This window comes from Lupinus angustifolius, chromosome LG07, assembly GCF_001865875.1.
Source record: "Lupinus angustifolius cultivar Tanjil chromosome LG07, LupAngTanjil_v1.0, whole genome shotgun sequence".
Taxonomy (NCBI): domain Eukaryota; kingdom Viridiplantae; phylum Streptophyta; class Magnoliopsida; order Fabales; family Fabaceae; genus Lupinus; species Lupinus angustifolius.
In genome coordinates, this window is record NC_032015.1 from 1461649 (window position 1) to 1476356 (window position 14708).

At 34.0% G+C, this 14708-nt stretch overlaps 1 protein-coding gene and 1 pseudogene across 1 annotated transcript; both read left to right on the forward strand.

Annotated features, from left to right (window-relative positions):
- On the forward strand, positions 211-3742 carry LOC109352827 (annotated as a pseudogene).
- LOC109351586 (expansin-A4-like) lies at positions 10948-12986 on the forward strand. Its single transcript, XM_019593082.1, has 3 exons — positions 10948-11187; positions 11322-11640; positions 12335-12986. Exons 1-3 carry the CDS (start codon positions 11031-11033, stop codon positions 12642-12644), a joined length of 786 nt encoding a protein of 261 aa, XP_019448627.1. The 5' UTR covers positions 10948-11030; the 3' UTR covers positions 12645-12986.

Below are 14708 nucleotides of genomic sequence, written 5' to 3' on the forward strand. Positions count from 1 at the left end.
AGTCCTTTTCAAAATGAGTATAAATGATATCCTATTATTGGTTATAAATAATATTAAACAAATTAAATTAAAATAAGTTTGAGGGATTGTCAATATCATTACTCATTAGTAGTACATGACCCAATAACCAAAAAATATATATATTACCGTTTTTCTATTTATTCATTAAACACAAAATCATGAAATTCTTAAATTTATTAACCGCAGATGATGGGTTGGTCAATGTATAGATTTTAAACTCATCTTAAAATGTATATTGTGTTGTTTTTTTTATTCACCGACATTAAAAGAATAGTTGACAAAACCTAGTTAAAATCCTAGTTTATACAAAAGTTAGAAGCTCAATCGGCAAGAAAAACCCCATTATTTTTATTATATACATGGAAAATAATATTAGTAATAGCAAAATTCAATAATATAATTATGGAAAGAAGACAAATAGTAATTATAACCAACGACTCTCAATTTTCAATTCCGCTTTGTTGTTTTGTGCATGAGTAAGCTCCATTCACTAGCCATGTTCATGCCACTTCCATTTTGATTGTTATTAATTTATGGAATCATCATTCTGTGTCATAAAGTTTCAATCTTTGGTCAAATTTCGTCAAACGGAGTGTGATTCAGAGGGACCCATCTTCTTCTTCCACCGGAGTGGACCCTCAGTGGGGACAACATAGTACACGTTCCACTGTCGGAGCGGCGGAAGGAGCCGTTATTTCCGGTGAATCTTGACGGCGAGCCCCACTCCAGGCCATTCAAACGGTGGTTCCCTTGGGTGGTGCCGTCGTTTGTGGTGGCCAATGTGGTATTGTTTGTTATCACTATGTATGTGAATGATTGCCCTAAGCATTCAATTCCTGATTCTTGCTTTGCTCGTTTTCTTGGTAGATTCTCTTTTCAGTCCCTCAAACAGAACCCTCTCCTTGGTCCTTCTTCACTCACGTGAGTTCTCTTCTCTTGTGTTTTCCCTTGGTTTTACTATATGTGATCAAATATATCTTGTTACTTGAGTTAGTATTGTAACGTGCTTTTGTTAGTTGATTAGTTAGTTTTCTAGTTGTTATGTTAGTTTTTCTTCCTTCTCTATAAACTTTTCATTGTAACTTTTCTTTTACTAAATTTAATATCATGCAATTCATTCGGTGCAAAGTAATTATGTCTTCCATGATGGACGCACTCATTTATCTCATTCTTGATCAAATCTTCATCTTTCTTCTTTGTCATCACCAAATTTGCAATTCCTCCACTTCTTGAGATTCTTGGCAGTATCATAAATGGGTCTGTCTTGCCAATGAAGGAGGAGCATCAGTTGTTCCTTGCATAAACTTCAAATTGAAGGAGTGAACACAAAGGAGGAGGTGGCATGGTATACTGGAAAGATAATGGCATATATCTACAAGGCCAATGTGAAGACTAACAGAAGCCACTAACAGAAGCCTTCTTTTGCTCTCGTTCTATGCAATACTTTCTTGCATCTCAAGATCATTTCGGTCTTGTATCCACATCATTTCCTATTATACAATATCAATTCTGGATTCTCTCAATTTCTCTCTACTTCATTGCATATTCTTTAAAAATCATGGATGATTATATAGAAGATTTTGATCCTATAGGAACGCCTATTCTTGTTATTGATGACTCCAATAATAAAATGTCAATTTCAAGATTACATTCTCCATTCAATCATCTTTGTTCAAGCTAGTAGTTGTCAACATCCAGCTTGAGGGGTGTTGAAATATATATTGTTATTTGGTTTAATATTATATTGGGCTTTTGTTAGTTGATTAGTTAGTTTTTAGTTGTTAGGTTGATTAGTTTTTCTTCCTTTTATATAAGCTCTTCATTGTAACTTTTCTATTCAATTAACTCAATTTAATATCGTGTAATTCATTCAATTCATTCATTGAATGAAATTCACATTCTTTTCTTGCTCTTTGATTTTTAATATTTTTGAAGTTTAAAGGTGTGTAATTTGCTAAAACTGTCATATATTTGTTCAAAATGGGCTGATTTGGTTCCACCGTGACATCAATTAAGGTAGCATTTCATGGGTTTAATTGGTTTGGACTTTGGACTGTCTATGTATTTGATATATTGACAAATCAACATTTGTTGTTTGTGTAAAACTTTTTGCCATGACAGTGCATGCTGCTTTAACTCTTTTGCATATCTTTAATATATTTGCATCAGTTTATATTTGTTTGGTTTTACTTTCTACACTACATCACTTTAATATTTTCAAATTTGTGAAATCTCAACTGGAGCTCGTAGCTTAAATTCAACATGTAATACCATTACCCTAACCGATGGGTAGTCACTGATACTTTCAATTTTGTGCATCAAATATTTCCTGATGACTTGTTTCCTGACGGATAAACATTGTTGATATGTGTGAGCAGTTTATTATTAGTTATATGTTGTAGTTTTGTAATTATGTTATTCTGAAATCTATTTTTGCTCTTCAGATTAGAAAAGATGGGTGCCCTGCAAGTGGACAATGTTGTTCATAGACATCAGATTTGGCGGTTATTCTCTTGTATATGGCTGCATGGTGGTGTTGTCCATGTGCTTGCCAACATGTTTGGCCTTGTTCTTATTGGAATTCGTCTTCAGCAAGAATTTGGATTTGGTATGTACAGTTCTGGTAATCAGCTTTGTGCTTGTTCTGTGTGAACTGTGCATATTAAGTTTATTCTATTTGCACCTATGTAAATAAACAGCATTGCTCAAATATTTCAACCTGCAAAAATACGGAAGTGGGTCCTATCTTTTAGAGTCTGGTGAACTCTTTTTAATACTAATTTAGCATTGTTTATACATGAAAGACTAACGAGGCTTTCAGGACATGTCATGGTTTTGAGCAAAAACTATATGGTTAAGAGCTTGTGAACATAGAGAAAGATTTGGCAACAAAGCTTCTTTCTATATTTGATGTTTAGACAGGAGTCACAATACTTCAGCAAAAGTGTGTGACACTGTAATATTTTCTTTTATGGGGCTTCACATTATTGTATTAATACAATCTAATAACTAAGAATGCTTCTAAATTCATCAGTACTCTTTTTCATGGAGAAAAAATTTCCCTTATGGGATTTTTAGTTGCTAATTATGTGAAATAATGCAAACAGAGTTGTAGAACTGAGTTGAACTTATAAAAGCATAATTAGTTTTTTTTTACCTTCACACTTTTCAGATTTTAATTCTATGTTTGCTGGTTCTATGCAGTTTGAATCGGATTTCTGTATGTCCTATCTGGTTTTGGGGGGAGTTTACTGTCATCTCTATTCATACAATCAGGTATCTCAGTAGGCGCTTCTGGTGCACTGCTTGGCTTACTAGGAGCCATGCTATCGGAGCTATTAACAAATTGGACAATATATGCTAATAAGGTGAATAAACAAATGAATCTGTTAAACTCGATGGTGTTTCATAATAAATAACCTGTCTTGCCTTTGCGTCACAGCCATTTAGTTGTTTCTTTTCCTTTTAACTTTTTGTCGTTGTTGTGCAGTTTGCTGCAATCTTGATTCTTATTGTCATCATTATAATCAATTTAGCTGCTGGAATCCTTCCACATATGGACAATTTTGCTCATATTGGAGGATTTATCTCTGGTTTCTTTCTTGGGGTTGTCTTTCTGATTCGCCCTCAGTATAAATGGGTTAGCCAAACTCATTCTGGATTTGTTGCCCCTCCTGTGAACTCTAAGCACAAGCCTTATCAGTATGTTTGTGCTGGGTGAGTTCTCGTTCTTTATCTCTTATTTTATATTATCTCTTTCTATTTTTATCTTTTGAATATTGCATAAATTGACCTTCCTGGTGGACTTGGCTGTGCCCCATGTACAAATTTTATTTTGTTAGGCAGCTTGTCTCCAGTGATATGTTAGAGGGTACTTGCTCTTGATTAGCAGTTTAGGACTTTGGATACTTATTTTCAACTTTTCCAAACACTTCATATTTTAAGATTATAGAAAATTGTCGGAAAACTCCCTTTTTCTTCTTGTAACGTCTATTTCGTGTCTGCTCATGGACATTTCATGGGGTTCCTATCACATATAAAGCTTAGTTGTCTTTCTTTCTTTTTCCTTTCTTTTCGTTATTTTTATGTTGGCCCCTAATCCTGCTGGCTGTGTTTCATTTCTCTTTAGCAAGTCTAATTTTCTATAAGAAAAAAAGAGAAATTGCTCTTATTTGTCTTAAAGATGCTTGGGCACAAACATAGTAGCTTCCTAAAATAAAATACTCACAGGGGATTGGATCCATGTCCCTCAACTTTGATGGTGTCTCAAGCTACTACAGATCTAGAGCTCAAGTAGAAAGATGAAAGGACTCTGTTAAGCTTGCTCTGTCAGGAGATAATTTTCTTTTTGTTCTTTTGCATATTCTTCATGACTGGATATTTCTTTCGTTTCACTGTGCAGCAAAATGTGCAAATCTATACCACCCATCATTAATTATCATATATGATTTCCAATATATCCACTATTTTTTCTCTGTTGAGTGTGTTGCATCTTCATGCTTGGGTCCCCTAATCTGAAATTTGGCTAATTGACAGATTTATAACTGGGATGGTTTTGCTCCTCCGAGAAGTTAACTTGAATGATCGCTGCTCTTGGTGTCATTATTTAAGTTGTATTCCTACTACAAAATGGAGCTGCAAACCAGAACAAGTTTACTGTGAGGTGAGTGATTCTGATGCTCCTACTCTTTTCTTGTGTTCTTTATTTGTGCAGCATCCGATACAAAGGCGGAACGACAGGGTGACCAGCCATTGCTACGGTCATCCAAAAATGTTAAAAAATAATCTTCCTTTCTATTTGTGAAAAAGCCTATAGGTAGGACCAAAATGTAAGGAAAAAAGTTAAAAAGCTCAATTAAAAACAAAAAAATAACTTAAAAGAACAATTCCAATAGTTTTGCCGATTTTGCTGTATCAATTTTGTTTCATATAGTATGCATGTGGACCACATGATGTGGTAGTTAATTTTTTATTAATAGTCATATGCTCTTTAATCTTGGCCTCATTCATATTGAAATCCTGGCTGTGCTCCTGATCCTATATAAGGTCTATTGATAGACCGAATGAATTGCGACCCGGCGCAAAGGAAACTGATCCAAAATAAACTTGTCTTTGTCCTCTCCCTTAGTTTGGTAGTATGTGTTTTAGATCATAAGGTGGCAGTATATTATCTGAGTTGGTTTTTATTCTAAAATTTTCTGCTTCCATGCTGCAGTCAACCCAAATTGGGAACCAACTTAACATGACATGTTTGAGCAATAGGAAAAGTGACACTTTTTCTGTATCAAATAGCATCCCTTCCCAGGCTCAACAGCTATGTTCTCGACTTTGCAGTTTATAGACACACAAATACAACATCACTTGGTGCATTACCATTCAACAAATTTATGTATATTATTCATTCTTGTGACTGCAGATAATTGTCTTCCCTATGCATTATGCAATGGTTGTTACAATAGTTTGATAGATGTATTTGGATTGTTAGAGAAATATTTTATCTAGGATATAGTTAGCTTTGTTTATCTTGTTAGTTATTATTTGGATCGTTATTATTTTATCGTTTGTAACAGTTTTTGCCTATATTATAAATCATTTGGACTAACCTATATTTGAGTTTGACTAATCTTTATCATTCTTAAACTTCTACAGTTTTGTCCACAGTCATTGGTATATTCTTGTTTATGGCAATTGCTAGAAATCTACATTCTGATATCTCTATTCTGGGGTCATTGTTTTCAGGAACAACTCCCCCACAACCTCAATAAGGGATATAGGCTACCTCATGTCAACATTTCCCCTTAAATTTATGTATACAGATCTCTAATGCATACGGTATGATATCTCTATTCTCTAGTTATTACTTATTTTGGTAAACTAATCTCTAGTCATTATTGTCAAGAACCAACTCCTACAACCTTATGCCTTTAGGCAACAATCACATAAATGGTTTTGTATATTTGAGAGTTTACAATCTTTTTGTTTGCAAATCTTATTCGACTAGTGCATTGTACCAACTTTCTTTTATTGACATTTGACATTCTTGTTGAGATCACCTTTTCAGACCAGTCTTCTTCTAAGATGTGGTATGGAACTATGGAGTATAGACGGAGTGATATTATTATTGCCCTCAAATTTGGGGCGAATTTAAAATGCATTGATGGCCTTACTTTATGGTATATCACATATGGAGGGAATGATCTACGAATGAGAACAAGGCGGATTGGGGTAAGGTTTGTGCTTACCCAAATTCAAACTCGAAATCCAAAATCTGAACCCAAATTAAGGAGGGTTGAAAACAATGATACTATTCATGAACCTGTCAGATTTTGGGCTTGAAGGAATCAGCCCAAAACATTTATTTATATATATATATATATATATATATATATATGAATAGATTCTATAATTATGTGAAATATATATACTTATTTCTAAGTAATTTTATATATATTAATCGGGTTCGCGGCGGGTTTAGGGTAGGGTATCAACTATACCAAACCCAAACCCAAAATTTGAATTCGGGTAAAACCTAAATCCAAACTCAGTCATTTCTACATTAAATTCATGTTGGATTCAGACGGGTACTCACGAGTTCGGTTTTTGTTGTTATCTCTAGCCATCTCGAGTAATGGATCATCGAGTACAGAAATGTGAGCATGAGAAAAATTTAAAAGTTTTAAAATTATTCAATTTGAAATATAAGTACAAATATGAATCCTTAAAATAATTTTAATGCTATATGTGAAGATCTTTATCTATAACTGGATCTCCACTCTTAATGTGAATGAACGAATTGGGTAGCTTAATATTTGATTGGGGCATACCATTATTGTTCACATGATAATTGCCAGTGGGACAGTGTTTGTCTATCTGAGTTATCTCTCAGATTATAGAGCATATGAAATGCTGCACCCTGAGCCCCAACATTGCATGCCAGTTCCTACATATCGACAATAGTTCAATTACATCAACTCCTATTCTAAATTTGTTAGAATCCCCTAATGACAGAGAATGTGTTCAAAATTTATGTGCAAACACGTCTTTTTCACCTTTTTACTCTATTACTGGAAAATTATTAGCCCATATGTATAGAACATACAATGTTATATGAAATTTAATATAACATAAGTAAAAATGTCATGTAAGATAAGTGGACAATTTTAGATAAGATGATATTATCAATGAATGTATTAGAAATGAAAATTGGGATAATTACTTACAAGATATAGAATATAATGAAATTAAAAAGGGGGGAGAAAAGAGATGACAAAGGAGTCACTTTTTCATTATTTCCATATTTCTATTTCATTGGTTTTATCCAAATCTGTGAAGAAAGAATCGAGGCTGTGAGGGGAATATATTTGTGTTATTATCTTCACTAAAAAAACTCAAAATAACAAAACCTTATTTATTTCCTAGTTCACATCATGGAAGAATAAATATACTAATTTCCAATGGCAAATATATTATTTTTCAAAAGAAATTTATGTTTTTTTTCCCAATATCCTTTGTGTTTTGTAAATTGGTATTTGAAGAATAAGAAAGGGAAGAGAAAAGTTTGGAAACAATAAAATACAGTTGTAATATGCTCTTTAACTCTTTTATTTATTTGCAAAAAGATTCTAAATATTCATATACCTACAATTGAGTGAAACCCAACATAGTATAATAATATAAGTTAAAGATTAAAATTTTCAATTTTTAAGGCAATATTTATTGGGAGAGATACTCATACATCTAAAAATGTATAAGTAGAGTGATAAGGCTGCGCCTCCTCGGATGGAGATCACATGTCCCTATTCATGTCTCATTTGGTGTACCAAGTCAATCATAAAGCTTCATTCATTTAAAAAGAAAAATTATAAAAACAGAAATTAATATTTTTAATATTATTTTGTGATATTTAATTGGTCCGGGACAGGGAGACAGGAAAATTGCGGGACCAGTGATCCTTGTCCGCGCCTCCTCCAACCTGTATGTTACCACATGCACCAAATCCTATAGCCTCCCACACAAGATAAATTACTGGTTATGTGGCACAACATTACTAGTCCACGGGTACAAAAATTTATTAGGAACATTATTCTGAGCCAAGGACCAAGTATGGGAAGCACATGGCATTGGGTTGCCTTTAAAGGTTGAAAAGTATGTGGATGTGACAACCCCAACACCAAAGTTACCCCCACCAGTGCCAAGCACGCATCTCCCATTACTTTTATTTACCTTAATCAATTACTTCAAAGAATCATTGAGTTTTTCCCCCTCCACCAAACCTTATCATGCTTGTTGCATTAATACAATTTTGAATTTGAGCCCATGCATGCTTATTGTCCCCCTTATGTTTAGGTGACAAATGAACGATTGAGTGTGTCACAATTCATGAAAAGAAAGCAAATTATATCTAAGTGTGGTATGCATGGACCCTTTTCTCACCCCACAAGGGACCATTCCTCAACAATGTTCATATTGTTTGCGTTAATTAATAATTAGTGTCTTAATGGAGGACTTGTAATTGTAAATAGCTAGGTATGGCAATTTTTGTATTATTAGAATGTGACACTTAGAACTTGTGGTCTCTTTCATAATGTAATGTGTATCGCGGCACCTCGTAATTATAATACATGGCTCCCATTATAATGTAAGGTAAGTTAATTATTATTTGACTCGGATTAGTTTTCATTTTGTGCAAGAAAAGATTATATCTGCCAAGGATTGACGTATAAACTTTCACATGCAAATAGGCATAGAATGAAATATTAATACATTTACTATGATAAGTGTTGAATAGGCTGAGATATAGCCCGATAGGCCGAACTGGACAAGGATCTGCTGTCCCAAACTCTATTCTAAATCAATCATATTGTGACACGTTAGTTAAAAAATAAGTATTCATAACTTTATCAATTTTACTTTATTGTAATTGGTCAGAGACGTAGTTGGGGACATGGTTGAAGATAACAGATCTCATCCATGCTGAACCAGCTTAATTTTCATAACATGAATACAGAAATAAATATTAGTGCATATTTGGAATGCGATTTTCACCAATCCCATGATAGAGTAGTGGAGCTTTTTCAGTGTAACTTGACCTTTACTTTGAATTTGTTGGTTTGGCGGAGAATTCAATATTTCCCTCCTTTTCTTTATGTGCCTCGTTGGTTTATTAATTTTTACAACATAAGAAGGTTGGGATAAAAATCTGCTGTCTTAAAATGTGTATCAAATTATATCTTAAACTAATGAAAATAAACCATATCAATTAAAAAAATAAAATATTTATTATTTGTTCTATTTTTTATTTATTGTTATTAGTTTAACACATAATTTAGTACAACGGATACTTGTGCAAAATGTTCCACGGAGGTAATATATTATGAATATAAAATCAAAATATAGAAGGCAAGACAACCAGGAAGCTAGTCAAGATCCTCAACTATCTTTCACATTTAAGGGCATCATCCAATGCCGTTGACATACTTTCTGATTACTAATTTATTTATTCACTAGTAAAATGGGATAGTTTTCTGTTTTTTTATATTTTAAAGGAATTACGTGATTCACTTCATGAGTTATTTAGATCTAACCACTAAGTTTAACAAAGATGGACTGGATTTTTTTATGGTAAAAAACCTTCCAACATCTCATTCCATTAATACTGCAAAATAAAGTCATTCACAAGTTAATGTGGTAATAATGTGACAAAGAATAAAGAGACATGCATGGGTAAATAAAATGGCAACCCAGTGGTAAATTAAAGGTGTAAAAGCGTTTGGATTGAAGCTTGACCTTAAAATCCTTAACAATATAGTCATATTTAGTGTGTAGCCTTGTAGGTGTAGTAGAGTAAACAATAATGGGTTTTAGCGGGTGTGGCTCGAGATGGGAAATTAAGGTACGTGGAACTCCAATTTTGGGACCAGGTTCTAGGGACCGATGATTACGGGGACTCAATAGAAAAAACCATATAACCCTTTTGTGTCGTTTTGCTGCATTTGCATTCCTCCTCTATTCACACCCGCTCATCACGCTCCAATAGTCTTTTTCCACCTTCATGTTATTGTACTAGACATGTCTCGGTTGTTGACGTCTTAAATTAATAAGAAAACTCTATTTATTTAAAAAAAAAAAATTAATATTTTAATATTATTTTGTAAAGTTTGAATGATTGGGATATGAGAAAATGAAAATCATAAACATATGATCCTTCTTCAATATTATTACGTATTTACTTTTAAACCTTCTCCATTTTCTCTCTCTAACTTTTTTTTGTATGGGAAGTTCCGTAGTCTCACTTTTCTATTTGGTAACACACTGTTGTAGTAATAAATAATCGATGCTCCTTGATACTGTCACAACAGAAAAGGAAGCCAACACATTTTCCCACTTGTAACCCTTGACTTTGATTTCTTATCATGACACGTAATCTCATTGTGATGTATAGTAGATTCCCGGGGTATATTTGTCCATCTACATTCAATTTCCCCTAAAGAATTTGTTCACTTGTTTATCCTTTTTCACATTATCTGTTCGGGTTTTGTTTTTCTCTGTATTGTATTTTTTAAATTATCTCTACGCAGTATCCAATTGGAGGATATTTTTTGTAAGGACATTATCGTGTGAAAAGAGGGAAATTGATAATTCTACCAAAACAAGTTAATAAATAAAATAAATTAGAAAAAGGTTATTCTCAGTCTCAACAACCGCTTGTTAAGAGCGTAGGTGGTAACCTCCATGAAATCTAACAAAAGTACACATCTAATCGATTATGAGTGCTTACAATTGGAAGGTGGTGTACACGCGTTGAGGAATAGAGTAGGAATAGCAAGACATTGGTACAATAATATTAGTGTTCCATATTCATAAAGATGAAATTCCAAACACTGCCCCTACCCCAACTCCTCCATAAGTAGTCCACACTTCTCATTTGCATTACATCCCCAAATCTCTCTCTTTTTTCAATCTCTATAACTTTCTCATCCACTCTTATTAGTGTTTGTGTAAGTAAAGAAATGGGTATGGCTAGTGTTGTGTTCTACATTGCCTCCATTATGTTCACATTAATGTGCATGCATGTTGAAGCTCGAATTCCAGGGGTTTACTCTGGTGGTGCTTGGCAAAGTGCTCATGCTACTTTCTATGGTGGATCTGATGCTTCTGGCACCATGGGTCAGTACCTCACCAAATTCCTTTTCTTTTTCAAACTCCCATTATCTTTGTTATACTAAAAAATGTAGCTTTAACTAATTATGTAGATTATTTAGTCTAATGTATTAAATATTTCTCCTTTTTTTATCTTTCAGGAGGGGCGTGTGGGTATGGGAATCTGTATAGCCAAGGGTACGGTGTGAATACAGCGGCATTGAGTACAGCATTGTTCAACAATGGTCTAAGTTGTGGTGCATGTTTTGAGATCAAGTGTGCAAACGATAGAGAGTGGTGTCACTCTGGAAGCCCTTCAATCTTTATTACAGCAACTAACTTTTGTCCTCCAAACTTTGCTCTTCCAAACGACAATGGTGGATGGTGCAACCCTCCACGACCACACTTTGACCTTGCCATGCCCATGTTCCTTAAGATTGCCGAGTACCGTGCTGGAATTGTCCCCGTTGCATATCGCCGGTAACCACTTTTCTCTTTCTTTTCAGTATCTCCTTTAATTTTTCTGTTTAGCTTTTTTATTGCTTAGGGAAAAACGATTTAGAACACTAGGCACTAGAATGGGTAGGAGCCTTATTCTGTACTCTAGCATGGGCTCTGGTTGGGTTGGGTATAGGTGGGACAGGGTTCTTTATTGTCTTTGTCAGAAAGAGTTGCAACAATTAAACATTATTACTTCCAGGACAATGTTGTGATGTTTGAGCTTGAGGGTGAGAGACGATAGGAAGGATCCTCTCCACGTCCAGTGCTGGATAGGATGATGCCACGTAGTAAAAAAAAAATTTGACGACTATGATTACATGTTATTTTTTATTAAAAATAAATAAAAAAACTCTTTAAAAAATTCTCATCCTCGTATTCTAGTACTGGTTTCTCTACTGGAGAGGAGTTAAACTCGAGACGATAGTGTCATTTATGCCCCATAATATTATCATCGGCCACAATATTAGTAAGAAAAATACTTAATAATTAATTTTTTAACTTAAATATATTTTTTTCAACCAATCGTAATTACACATATTCCCATTTTGCCCTTTGGATTTCTTTTTATCTCTAGTTTATTTATACTAGTAATTAATATTGTGATTTTCATTAATATCATTTTAGGATATAATTATATGAAAAGTGGTGAGGAGTTTTGTTGATATTTACGCAGGGTGGCATGCAGAAAGCAAGGAGGAATGAGATTCACCGTAAACGGGTTCCGTTACTTCAACCTGGTTCTGATCACCAATGTTGCGGGTGCAGGGGATATCACACGCGCCTACGTTAAGGGCTCTCGAACCGGTTGGATGCCACTGAGCCGAAACTGGGGTCAGAACTGGCAATCAAACGCGGTTTTGGTGGGCCAGGCCTTGTCGTTTCGTGTTACTGGAAGTGACCGTCGCACCTCTACTTCTTTCAACATTGCTCCACATAACTGGCAATTTGGTCAAACTTTCACTGGAAAGAATTTCAGGGTCTAGTACCCTTATATGTTTTTAATTATTACTACAACAAAAACAAAGGAAACCTCAATTTATGATGTTTCCCGCTAATTACTCATATTCCTAGATGGTTCTTTTTGACTACGTTGGGATGAGTGAGTTACAACTGAATTATGATTAGACGTTGGTTTTTCTTTTTTATTAGTGGGTTGTGTGAGGATGTACTTTATCTTTGTTTACTAGACTAGAGGGTGAAAGCAAAAGTTTTAGGGTAAGGCTGAAGTGGCTAACCAAAAATTGTGGCCCGCAGCTAATTTGTAATTTTATAGAAATGGTGGTTCTTATATTTCCCTTTATATAATATTATTACAATTTGGTCTATTTATCCAAAGATAATGTTTTGTGGCTAATTTACTCTTTACAATTTGGTCTATTTATCCAAAGGTACTACTTTGTATTTTGGCCTTTCCTTAGGAGAGGGGTGTGTTGAGTATTTGGTTAAAGAACATGATGGGCAGGTACTACGTGTAATTATTATTGTCACCAAAATAACAATGCCAACAACCTCTTGAGAAATAGTAGATGAAGAGTTTTAATGAAGCAGGTAGGCATAAATTCAAAGTGGTCATTTTACCAAAAGGGAATGGAGCAAATTGGCCTTTAAGACCTGATAACGAAAAAACCGTCTTAAATGAGACTAGTGGGAAAATTTGACATTTGTGGTCAACATTATTATGGACATGATGACCTTATGAGTTTGAAAGAGTATGAGACCATGTGCTCTTGTTCTCCCTAATGCATCCTGAAAGCTGACAAATTATTCCTTGTTCTCTTCCTATTTACTTTGTTAGAAACTTGGAATTATTTTCCATTCGTTTCTACCCTAATATCATATTATTATTTTGTTTAAACATAAAAAATATGTATGAGAAACAGTTTCTAAAATGAAATGATTGTGCAAATTCCTTCATCCAAAACCAATCGATTATCTTTGTCATAACCGGAGTCTAACAAACAAAAACGTCACATCATAGGATTGGTGGCTGAATTGAAAGATGCACATGGGTGGGGTAGAATGTTAAGACGTGGGAAGTGAGTTTGAGTTGTATCACTTTGCAACTGCTTCTTTTACTCTTTTCAAAGGGTAGTGGATGCTACAAATAACTTAGGATACCCACACCCACCCATGCAAAAGTAAAAACAAAATAGGGCTTTGGATACCGATTGCTCAACTCATAAACCTCCATTCACATTGCTTTCATATTCTCTCCCCTGTAAATCAATTACATATCGCAACCTTATATTTCTTTTTTTATTTTCAATTAACAGATTTTAAATAATTTATAATTATGAATATATCATTTAGGGTAAGTTCATTTTGGTTTAAGTAAATCGTGTTACATATAAATCAATCATATAAGCAAAGTACGAATTTAAGACACATCATTCTCCATGTCAGGAAGATTATTGAGGGTACTTGCTATATATACTATACTCTCAATATATTAAACTTTATGGCTCTCCATATATCACTTACATTCTTTTTTGCTATATAGCTCACTTTATTTAAGGGAGTTTAGATTTAAATCTCACGATACACGTATTGAATCCAATAACACATGATCTTGCCTTCACGTGAGTTTTTTATTTAAACTAAACACATAGCCTAGCCTGCAAAGAAGATTTTTTTTACACATAAGTAGGGTTACAAATAGAACTTGGGTTTAAAAATAGTATTTAGGAATTTAAATATATTTATTTAATATTTTTCGCAGGCCCAAACCCAAAACAATGGTGTCTTGGCCCATAAAGAAAAGACAAAAGAGGCTAGGGACGTAAAAATAGACAATCCTTCAAACTACGAGGGACCAATAAACAAAATAAATTCACATCTAAATTTGACAAAAACCTCGACTAGCTTCGATCAAGTTCTCACACTACCGCTTTGGAACAAACGTTGAACTTTCTTTCTTCCTTCCAAGCTTTGAAAATTTCACCAGGTTCGTTCCTTATACCCTTAATCTTTCATCATCTAAATCGATTTCCTTCTGAATTTAATAATAAGAACAACATATATCAATGTCTAGAAGGGTACAATCTTAT